Below are 12318 nucleotides of genomic sequence, written 5' to 3'. Positions count from 1 at the left end.
ATATTAGTGAGGTTGCAAGAAACCACTAGGTTTGCTAAGTTAAATGAAAGGGTACATTTAAGTTGTTCTGCACAGCCTTGTTGAAAAAAAAAGTACAGGAGACATTGGGAGATGATATTTATCATTTTGAACCTGTATATTTAGTCTTCTGATACTGCACATGCATTCATTGTTGTCTTCTTATCCACTTTTTTGAGTAATAGTATCCACTGAGGACACTGTTGTATTTCTAGGTCCACATAGGTAAGCCTGTGGTGAAGACTGTATTTGCAGAATAACTGACTATGGAGTTGGAGTAGCAGTTCTCATCAGTCCATTGTTAGTTATTTTAGGGTGGCATCTTAAGATTACACAGCATTTTTCTAGTTCAGATTTTGCTGTTAAAGTGATTAAAAACATCTGTTGAGCAGCCATAATAAGCAATGTTTATCTAAAAGGATTATGTGTCTTCAGACAGGACAAAAGATCCTTCCCAGAACTTATTAGAATTAGAAAGTCATCTTGATGCTGAAAGATATACACCATCTTTGGAATGGGCAACCATGCGTCGAAAGGAGGAAGGCCCTGTAAGTATGCTATTTTCTTAAATGATCAGAACGGCTTTTGAAGGTATTTAGTAGTGGTATAAATAAAAACAATTAACTGGCAAGAGAGAGAAAAGACTATCACCTGCTGTAGGGGAATATGTATCACTGTGGGAATGGGTTATACGTACATTGTTGATGCTGTCTAGTGACAGGTCTTTTGTTTACAGTCATTTTTTTTTTGGTGTTTATTTATGCATGTACAAAAGTAGTACAACATTAGACAGAAAAAACCCTGATAGTTCACTAGCTCCTTATCTAAATTAAATGCTTGGAGATGGGTATGTTTGCTGTCACTGACACTTTCAATAGTCATTCTTCTTGTACAACTTTTATTTCTTTGTATCCACTTACTTCTTGCATCTTACAATTATTTTGTCTCTGTTATCATTCCACTTCCACCTGTCCAGGAAATCCATTCACAATTCATGTGTAATCTAATTCTTTCTATGTATGTTTGTATGTGTGTGTGCGTGTGTGTGTCTGTGTGTGTAATATTCTTCCTTGCAAACATGCATCAACAAAAGTAAAAAATGTGAAAATAAATCAACCACACATGCCAAACACACATGAAAATAAAGACAAAATATTTTAGGGATCAGGAGCTGGGTTAGGATTAACACTCACTAGCATGGTGGTGCAGGGGGGTCAAAGCCCACGTAGCATACTTACTAATGTGTATTAACCCTTAAAACCCTGCTCTTAACCCCAGCCCTACACCTTTCCTTAGAAATACCCTTTCTGTAGCACTACCACTGTTAGACAAAGGATTTTGATTAACATAATGCAAAAGGAAATGGTTTACTTCTTCTTTAATTTTGTGGTATGTTGATATACTGATTTTTGAAATGCCAGCATCAATCACCCGTGTTTTGATGCTTGTATCTTTTTTTTGAATTTCTCCAAATTTTTTGAGTTTCTAATACCATGACAGGAATGGACCCCATTCCTAAGTCGAGGTATGATTAAAGTTCATGAAATTAATATTGTTTCAATCTTTGATGTCAGCCAGTAGTGCTTTTCGCAGCACCCACAATGTACCCAGTAATGACTCCTTCTGCAGTTCGTATAGAATTACATGTATTGGAAACTTATCCAAATACAGGTCTATATTAAATCATTGAACGCTTAGAAAAGTGAACAATGATTTATCAACCCCATGTAAGCGAAAGCTTACAGACTCGAATGCTTAGAACATCGATTTTTTTTTTCCAATGGAAAAAAAATCACTGTTTCAAAAATAAAAAAAAAAAAACACTTAAAACATAACATAAAGTGGGGGGGGGGCTTTGCCCCCCCCTACTTAAATATACCAACTCCGAGATCGCACTACAGTGACGAAAATGGCAAAGTAACGGGCGCGGCAAAGCGATTTCGCTTATATGCCGCTTCAGCATTTTGCCTTTTCATCTTTTCAAGTTCGACCAAGACGCATTCGAAAGAATGTGTTTTCAGTCATCTAATAGGAACCCTCCAAATACGATTGTAAATTCTTTTTTATAAGACCTGTTGCTCCTACCACTATTAGAACTGTCTGGGTATCTTTCTTCCACATTGCTCTCATTTCTGCCTGCAGATCTTGATATTTTATGTCTTTGTGTGTCTCTGTACGCAAGACACTGTAGTCACTGAGTGCGGCAATTTCAATGATCAATGCTACTTTTGTCTTCTTTTCTTGGACCTCTATATCTGGTTTTCAAGCATCTGTCTTTTGGACTGTTGGTAATGGGTGATCCCATGTGATATACACTTTATCATTTTCTGTGATGCTTTGTGGCTCATGTTTCCAGTGTTTTTCAGCCACTTCAATACCATAATGTTTGCACAATCCCCAGTGCAACAGTCTCGCCACATTATTATGCCTTTCAGTATATAGTCCTTCTGCCATTAGTGTGTCTCAACCAGCAACAAGGTGAGTGATTGTTTCCAATTCAGTTTTACAAAACCTACATTTGTCTGTTTCTCCCACATGTTCAATGGACTTTGTAAACCAGCGTGTATGTAGCCCACTATCTTGGGCTGCTAATATTAACCTTTCATTTCTTGGTTTGAATTCACCTCTCCTTAACTATTCCTGATCACCACGAGGTTCTTCCAGACATTTTCTATACTTGCAGCTATATGTATGTTTTTTCCACATTTCTTGCCTTCTCATCTGGTCCTTCACCTTATATTCTTTCTTTTGTTTTTTGGCACATTCAATTGCTGCCTGGTTTTTATCTACTTCTGGTTTGATTTCCATTCCTACTTGAAGTCGATATGCTTCTGGTAAATTAAGCAGAGAAGTCATCTTAGATTTATTCTCCTCATGTTTCAAAACTTTCACTTCATTTGGCTCTTGTGAGTTCAATAGATATGTGTGGAGTCCCATGATTGCAGATCTATACATGTAATCAATTTCAAGGAGGACCATCCCTCCATCAGAACGGGGAATATATAATCTTGGTATACACTGATTTTTCTAAATCATTTGGCGAGCATAAAGCATCATTCTTGTTTTAATATCTACGCTAGCCAATACTTTTTGGGGCTAGTCAGTCACTCCAAAACTGTAAGTTAGGACAGGAAGAGCAAACTAATTTATAGCTTGGATCTTGTTCCTTGATGTCAATGCTGTTCTCAGGATTAATTTAAGTCTTCTAAAGTATTTCTTACTGATTTTTATTCACATTTGTTCATGTTTTATTGCTGATCCTTCATCAGTTCCCAAGTATTTATATACTCCCTCTTGCTCAAGTTCTTTTATATCACATTCTTGTCCCAAACTGATGTTTTCCTGGTGTTGCAGTTTTCCTGCTTTAAAGGTTGCTTTTGCACATTTATCAAGACCAAATGACATTCTAATATCATCTGAAAAAGTTTTGACAACCTGCAGCTTTGCTTTCAGTTCCTCATTTGATGAACTATACGGTTTTAAATCATCAACAAAGAGAAGATGAGACGTCATTAGACTGTTGTTTGCTAGGAGCCAAATTATAGCCATGGCCTAAGTTGTTAAGTAAGGAGCTTAATGGATTAATGGCAAGGCAGAATAGCAACCGTGGCAGAGAGTCACCCTGGAATATCCCCCTTTGAATTTTTATCCCTGGGGTAATAATCTGTCCTTTATCATGGCTTAATTGCAAAGTGGTCTGCTATTTTTTCATGGTTACTGTAATGTAGTCAATCAGTGTAGGGTGTATATTATACATTTTTAAGCACTCTTTTGTCCATGAATGTGGGATACTATCAAATGCTTTTATGTAGTCAATCCATGCCATAGATTCTCCCCCTTTTTACAGTTCTCCACTATAACTTTATTTAACAACAAATGATCCTTTGTTCCGTATAACTTTCTTTTATTGCCCCTTTGTTCTACTGCCATAGTTGAGTTTTCTTCTAAATGACTATAAATTCTGTCTGCGTCACTTCCTGTGTATAGCTTATACATTGTTGGAAGACAAGTTATTGGTCTACAAATTTTAGGGTAGCTTGCAGATTCACTCTTAAGTAAGAGCATTGTTTTGCCTAGTGTTAGCCAGTGCAGTATCTGTTCAGGGCGCGCATATAAATAGTTTTTACTTATGGCTAAATCCTCGTGCAAAAATGTTAATACTTTAACCAAAAGTTAGGTACTGCATCTCGGACTGAAGTTTTCCAGTTAGAGGCTTTTCTTAACTTTGTTTCAGTCTCTATAGCTGTTAGTTCATCCCATTTCATATGATGTACCTTTAAACTTCTTATTCTTTCTTTTACTTCTTCTATCCATTTAGCATCTTTGTTATGTTCCACAGGATCTTCATAAATATTTCTCCAAAATGTATCTATTTCCTCTTTTTTTTTCTCAGTATTTCAATTCCTTTTACGTTATTTCCCAGTTCTCTGTAAAACATTTTTGGGTCATCAATAACTTGATTATTTTGTACTTTTCCCATATATTTATCTGTGTGTTATCTAAGTTTTTCCACCTGTGCTGAAATTTTTTGTTTATTTGTGATAGTGCATGATTGATCCTGGTCTGTTCTAATGTGGTGCATTGCTTTAATCACGTCTATCTTTCTTAGTATTTTTGTTGATCTATTCTCTGTTCTTTAATCTTCTAACAGTGACACTTCTTGTCTTAATTGCTTTATAGTTTTCTCTCTTCGATACTTCCATGATGGTATTTGATTTCTCCCCTTCCTTTCCCTCACTACTCTGTGATCTTGTGGTAGAACTTTATCAGTTATTAATTTAGCAGCACAGTAATATATGCTGTTTACTTCTGTTATATCGCATGCTACTGTGTTCATTTGTTTTATCAGACTTCTGACTTTTTGAGTTTTATTGACCTTCTGCAGTCTATTTCTTTCATTGATCTTAATATATCTGTCCATGTCCATTAAATCAAGCAACTCTTCTCTTAGCTCATTTTCTTCCAAAGTGAGGGCACATGCCTTATTTTCCGTTTCCTGCGGGCATTCTATAGAAAGTTCTTTAGCTTCTTCCTGTGGCACATTCTCTTCAATTTCATCCTGTGTCATCTGTTCTGTCATTTGAGAACTCACTGGCCTATCACTCCTCAACATTGACTGCATCAGAGTTTCCAGTTTCCTGTTCCTTTCCTTGCTGTCTAGCTTCAAGTGAACATTTATACTGGTTTCGTGTGGAAGGCTACAAAATATGTTGATGTGGCACATGACCAATTACTTCTTGTTCCACTGGTTTCCCCTTAATTTTGGATATTGCTGTATCCTGTTGTGGTGCTTTCTGCATTCAATTTTCTACACTGAATCCTTCTCTTTGTAGTTGCTCCATAACCTCAATTTCTATTTCTTTGACTTCTCCATTACTCATCTCTTTTTTTTTTAACTTTTCTTCTTAGTCTTGTTATTTTTTCTATTGTAAAGTTTTCCAGTTTTGTATCTTATATATATATATATATATATATATATATAATCAGCATATACTCATATAAATTGTGTGTGTGTGTATTTGTCGACCCCAGCAAAAATGTATTTTTAGTGTTATTTGGTAGTTTTGAATGAATGTAGATACTTTTCACAAGTATTGGTCTGCTATTGTCGTAATCCGTTTACTATCAGAAGTTCAAAGTGGGTTCGATCAAACCCACGTAAGTCAAAGGCTGGAGGCTGAATGGCGACAATTTCGAACCCGATCTCAACCCATGTTAAAGCCCATTTCGAGGTTTGCATCAAGTCATATTTCGACAGTGTCGGAATTCGACATTGTCACTTTCGCAGAAGTAGGTCGATGATCCCATCATTTGATGGGGTCTGGGTCGACCTTCTGAAGGTAAACTGCTGTAATCACACTTACAGATTTACTATAAACAATCTTGTCTGATTTGAGTGACACTCCATTATTTAACCCCAAAGCACTTAATAAAAATAAAACATTGGAAGTTTGTCAGTCAAAACAATGACACTTCCAAGGTCACAAAACACAAAATCAATTTTTGCAGGAAGATTAGATTCCTGCATTCCCTGTTCTGGGGCTCCAGTTCGTCAAACTGTAAATGTGCTAACTTTGAGATTTTATAAAGTTAGAGCCTTGAACTGTGTGATTGTGCAAAGTTAGAGAAAATGATAAAGTGATACAAAGCAGCACTCTTCTACTTACTCTTCACAGAGAGTAACTGCCATTGCAAGACATGGACAACCTTCTGTTGATCAGCAGGCTGTCGACAAACAGCAGGTTTCCCCAAGTCATGAGTGTTGCTGTATTAGAGTTGCATTTTAGTCATTGAGCTCACCCATTATGCTGATTTGCTTGCACTGAGGGATGCCTTTTTCTTTTAAGAAGTATATCTTTTACATAGTTTATTTGTTAGACTTTAATTCCATCTCTGTGTTTTCATGAAATGATTTAGAACCATTTACAGTATTGGCTTTAACTAACAAGGAAACTTATATGAACTCATGCAGAAATGCACAGATAGCAACCAGTGAATAGGACTGAACACCAGTTCTTGGAAATTGCCAGTGTGATACAAAAGTAGATTAAAGATGTACTTTTTTATTTACAGAACAACTTCTTAAAATTAAGGAATATAAGATATTTTGTCATGTAAAGTGTGTAGTATTTAATATTTAAAGTGGCTAAATACATAGATTTTCCTTTTTATCTTCTGTGCTTCACCCTGTTGGCCATCTGCTTAAATATGGATTTCTTTTCAGCTGTTTTGTGGTGAAGCTTGATAATGGGATGGTCTTTATGGTGTTAACTATGTTCCTGAATAATTTCTTTGAATAAGTCTATTTGCATTTGTGAAAGCTGCTTGTAGAGACTGTATGCAATGCTAGTGCTGTTTAGAGCAGTTGTGGTTTATTGTTTGCCTTCTATTTTGCAGAGACAGGTGTGCCATGGCCTTCCACCAACACCAAAGGTTCATGTAAGTAGGCTTATTATCAGAATTACTTACAACTTAATTTTGTTTCAGTTACATTATTGTAAAGCATTGCATTTGCTTACATACCCAACATACCTCACCTAAGTTGAATGATGTAGTTTTCCTTGGTCTTCTTGATGTAGCAATTTGTAGAGCTGCGCATGTTGTGACTTAAAAGTTCAGAACTGGTATTAATTTGAATTTGCAAACCTATGAAAATGCCAGTAAAAGAATTTTGGCTCGGTAAATTTACCTGCATTTTCTTACACACCTTTTTCATACAGGCGTTCCATTTGTGTCAGATGCTTTTGAAACAGTTTGTAGGTCTAATCCTTCCTTTACATCACCTTTCAGAATTTATGCCACCCATTCTGTGAAACAGTATTTTCTTATATCTGTATTAAATTCCCTATGTCTACCAGTTCTCCCACTTTCTGCCAGGACTAGCTATTCGTCTGTATACCACCTACCAGCCTGTTAAGTTGCACATTTATATTGTTTCACATCTGACTTTCTATTCTTTCACACAGTGTGTACTTTCACTCTGTGCTGCTGACCTTCTGTTAGTTCAAGGAGGACTCTTTTATAACAAGCAGTATGGGAACTGCACTTTCCACTCTCCTTGATCAGCGAGTCCTCAGCCTTTTTTTAAGTACACCTTTCCCTTAAATTTGGTAATATGCTAATGCCTCTCTTGTGCCTAAGCACAGTTGCGTTAGATGGTATGCACCCACCTTAAGTCCGTCATTACCTCAAGCTGTCTTCACTTCTTCTCACTGCATCAGAACACTTCAGTCACAGCTGTGTTTCCCATCATACAAAGTCAACCTGTTGAAATTTAAATGTCTCTGATGAGCTAAGAGTTGCAATCTCTCAGGAGATTGTAGTCAAAGCTGACTACAATCTCCTGAATGCAGGTATAAGCAGCTTCTCAGCCACCGTCCCTTCAGTTGGAATTAGCACTAATGTCAAAGCCTGCACCAAAAAACTATATGAGCACCTACATAGTTGTATGGATTCAGCAATACCTGACAGGACCAAATCATCTTTTTCAAGGAAGAGAAAACCTGTCTGGTGGACAATAGCAATAAACAAACTCTATAATAAAAGGAAAACAATTGCTGTCCAGGACCAAGAAGGGCCAGGTGCCAAGCTGGAAGCAATCTCTACTTTGTCTGAACAAGCAAATAAGGTCACTGGTGAAATCCTCTAAGGCTAACTTCGAGTCCAAATTGGTCACATCCACTAAGGACAGTCACAAGGCTGCCTTCACATACGTCTGCAGTCTGAAAGATAACACCCAAATCTGCTCAGAACTGGTTCTCAATAATAGCACATACACAAATGATGTAGATATAGCCATCCTGCTGGCAGACAGTAAAGTGAAAACTTCACCCCCCCCCCCCCAATCAGTAAACCAGGACATCCCCAGCACCCGTCCCTCTCCTCTCATCACCAGGGAGGGTATTTAATGCCCTCTCAAAGGCAAAAAGTACAGTCTCCATGGGATCCGACAACATCTCTGGCTGTATCCTACATGAACTCGGGCATGAGCTCTTGGCTCCATTAGGCACCCTATTCAGCCAAAGCCTGAACACTGACTTCGTCCCAGCCAAATGGAGGATAGCCACTGTGATCCCTCTACACAAAGATGGAGTGCCCACTGACCCAGGCAATTACATACCCATCAGCCTAACTAGCCTGATCTACAAGGCCATGGAATGCATTATCATGGACCTTATAAAGAAGGACATTGGCAACCGCCAAATGCTTGACCCCACACAGTTTGATTTTGACAAAGATTTTGAGATTATACCTGATAAACTTGGTTGACTTCTTCGAAACAGTCACCAAAGCCATGGACGAGGGGAAGATGGTGCACACCGCCTACCTTGACCTAGCCAAAGCCTTTGACACTATTCCCCACTTGGGCATAATAGATAAACTCTCCCAGCTAAGCATGAACCTATATGTTACCAGATGGGTAGCTAACTGGCTCACTGATAGAACCCACTCAGGCAAAATAGGGGAAGCCACCTCTTGTAGTAGACCCGTAATGAGTGGTGTATCCCCAGGGATCGGTCTTGGGGCCTCTACTGTTTGGGATATACTGTTCTGAGGTGCAAGCCAAAACCAGTGGCCTATGGCTGACCAAGCTTGCTAATGACTGCAAGCTGGGCACTGTCTTAAATTCCCTTAGTGATGGGAGCATCCTCCAAGAGGACCTTACCCAAACTAATGACTGGTACCAGAAGCATGGCCTCAAACTGAATGCCAAGAAATGCATCACTATCCCCTTTCGGGAAAATGGAGTCCCCAGTAATAATCACATTAATAATGTACTAAGCACGCAATCACTCATGGGGGGACGTGGGTACCCAGGTTGATAGCAGCCTGACTTTTGACCACCATGTTGCCTCCATTGTATAGAAGGCTTTCTACATGGCCCACCTCATAAGTAAGGGCATCCAGGAGCAGGGAGGTCATAACATCCTTGTACTCCATTATCAGACCCATTATTGAGTACAGTGCCCCCTTTGGCATGTACCTTGCCAAGCACATGTAGCAGCTGGAGAGACCACAGAGGTTCCTGACCAGGAAAATCCGGGTCTGAAACACCTATCCTATACAGATAGGCTAAAAGCCCTGTCCCTCTACTCAGTCTCATACAGACTCCTCAGAGGTGACCTGTGTCTGGCATACAAGGCCCTCTCAGACCCAGCTTTGATGGAGTTGCTGCATATCCGTAAGTCTAACTCCACTCGTGTAACCCGCATGCAAGGCCTCAACCTGGTCTGTGACATTAATAGAACTTTTCAGTGGTATAGATTTCTGTCCCAAAGACTCCTGCATCTCTGGAATAGACTCCATCTCCATGTCAAGCAGAGTACCTCTCTAGTCCTCTTTAGGAGGAACCTGGACGATTGGATGGGAAACAGAAAATAACCCCTGGGATCCCACCTGTGTCCCTGCTGGACAGGGGAAACAGGTGCTGACTTTGTGGGATCATGGGCAAAATTATTGGCTAGGCTTGTAAGGGTCTTCAGGCCAATAGCTTAGTATCATCCTATGAACCTGTAATAATCTTAAGAAAATTCACTGTTGCTTTTATGCATGTTCAAAGATTAAAATGTTTACATAAGCGATATCTTATTCATCCAGCAAGTTAGTTAGCAAGTGTGGGATTAGCAGGCAGTCTAGAAGTATTTCCACACTTGCTGCTTGTCTTTCTTAGGGGTAGTACGAGATGCTAAAATCTGTAAAAATCTCAACTGCTTTTAAGAAAGCAAATAAAATTAGATGCCCTAAGCCTTAGAGTCACATATTTAGGGGAGACATTAGACCAGGAAAATGGAGGCTAGAAGGGGTTGAATATGAGGTCATTGTTCCCCTCTACTCATCACTCATTAGACCCATTATAGAGTACAGCGCTCCTTTTGGTATGTACCTCACAAGACATCTACAATAACTGAAAAGGCCGCAGAAATACCTCACTAAGAAGATTACTGGCCTCAAACAGATGCCCTACGCAGACTGTCTCAAAAAAACTCCAGCTTTACTCCGTCGCATATCGCCTACTCAGAGGCGATCTCTGCCTAACATACAAAGCTATGTCAAACCCAGAGCTGTTGGACATGCTTCACTTAAAGAAATCCCAATCCCTCCGAGCTGCATGCTCTAGGGACCTAAACCTTGTCATCACAATAAACAGAACATGCTGGAGGGATAGATTCCTGTCCCAAAGACTTCCCCTACTCTGGAACAAACTACCTATCTATATCAAACAAAGCTCCTCATTAGCACTCTTCAAGAAAAATCTTGATGATTGGATGGGAGATAGGAAATTCACCCCGGGGATCACTTCTGTGGCTCTGCTTGACAGGGGCACAGGAAAATAATTTTCTTGGGTGGCAAAAGCCAGGGTACCGTTTGTCTAGGCTTATATAGGCCCTAGGGCCAATAGCCTAGTACCTACCTATGAACCTTGTTTAGAAGAAGGTCTACTCAGTATGCAGGAAAAGAGCATTACCTCGTATTTCCTACTAGTATATTGACTCATTCCCCAGCAACCTGTCACAAAAAGCAGTTTAGAAGGATGAATAATTGCAAACAGAAAAACAGATTAAGCCCCCTGCACTGGCAAACATACTAGATAAGGTGAGCTTGAGAGCTCAGATATTGTAACTGGAGATAGCTCTGGGCATTTAGACATAGTATGCTCAAGCACGTCTTTGTTGGTTGAGATAATAATGATATAGTTTCAGTACACAGACAAAAAAATATATTTTATGATTACCAAAAAATCCCCATCATAGTTGCTTGGACATGCAGCATCATCAACTAAGCATGTAGGTTTCTGACTGCCTTTTGTTAATTGTCAAAGAATAAAGAATATATATTACTGAGAGGTAGCAGAGTCAAAACAAGTGGACAGTGTTAGATTGACAGAGGTTTGTCAAATGCCAGTCTTCTAGTGAATGCTATACATAATACAGACATAGGTCTTCCAGGCTGTTACCTAAATCACCACATTTTCCTGAAACATCTACAACAAGGAAGAAAGTCGGCATGTACATCTGTTTTTTTTCTGACAATTTTACATGTGGTAAGTTATATTTCGAAGGAGTCAGACTGATATGTCAGTGATGAACCGCAGTCCTTCTCTTCTGCTGCATCCCTAGAGGACATCAGGTTTGGCCAGGCAGGACCCTTGTTAAGAGATATTAAAGAAGTGCAATGAAAGTTTTCCTAGAAAGGAAGCAATGTGAGTTGGGATAACAGAAATTCACTGCTGGGTGCCTTTTGACAGAATCTTTCTATGATATCAACAAGTGCCAAAAAAGACCCATATTTGCAATCTTTTGTCCCAAGAGATCTGATGCACTGTAAAAACTAGTTCCATACAAGAACCAGAAAGCTGACTACAGTCAATATGCTCCTTTCATAAGGACATAAGAAAATGAAGTCTGTGTTTATTGGTTGTATTGTATTCATTGACTGGGGTGATGCAACAGGACATAACCATTTTCTAGCAGAAGCACAAGGAAAATAGCTCTGCGTATTGTAATTACAGGAGAAAAGATATTGCAGATATTCACCAAGTTGCACGTGTACATTGAAAAAAGGCACACAAACATTCAAAACAATGAAGCATACAAATGTCGAAACACAGTACTTGTATTTGAAATAACTTAATTCAGAAGTATTACTGGAATTAACTAAATGTGTTATATAGATTGTGTACAGTATATACAGGCTTTTACTCTGTATCTGAATTTTGAATTTAAGGCACAAAATATAATCAGCAGTCATCAGTATTAAGGAGATTTTTTTAGAGAAGATGAAAGATGCATTAGGGCAAGA

The 12318-nt window shown here is 38.8% G+C and overlaps 1 protein-coding gene across 2 annotated transcripts in view; it reads left to right on the top strand.

Moving 5' to 3' along the window:
* LOC122805364 (mitogen-activated protein kinase kinase kinase kinase 2-like) overlaps nt 1–12318 on the top strand; it is a 1562336-nt gene that overhangs the window by 1088107 nt on the left and 461911 nt on the right. For both annotated transcript variants that reach the window (XM_044075456.1, XM_044075455.1), the window contains 2 exons: nt 454–566; nt 6916–6957. In XM_044075456.1, coding sequence (XP_043931391.1) covers nt 454–566; nt 6916–6957 — 155 coding nt within the window. The remainder of the gene's footprint in view (nt 1–453; nt 567–6915; nt 6958–12318) is intronic.

Source organism: Protopterus annectens, chromosome 6.part1 (assembly GCF_019279795.1).
Source record: "Protopterus annectens isolate FY-2018-M chromosome 6.part1, PAN1.0, whole genome shotgun sequence".
Lineage (NCBI taxonomy): Eukaryota > Metazoa > Chordata > Ceratodontiformes > Protopteridae > Protopterus > Protopterus annectens.
The sequence above is the reverse complement of the archived record's forward strand: the minus strand, read 5'-3'. Positions and strand labels throughout refer to the sequence as shown.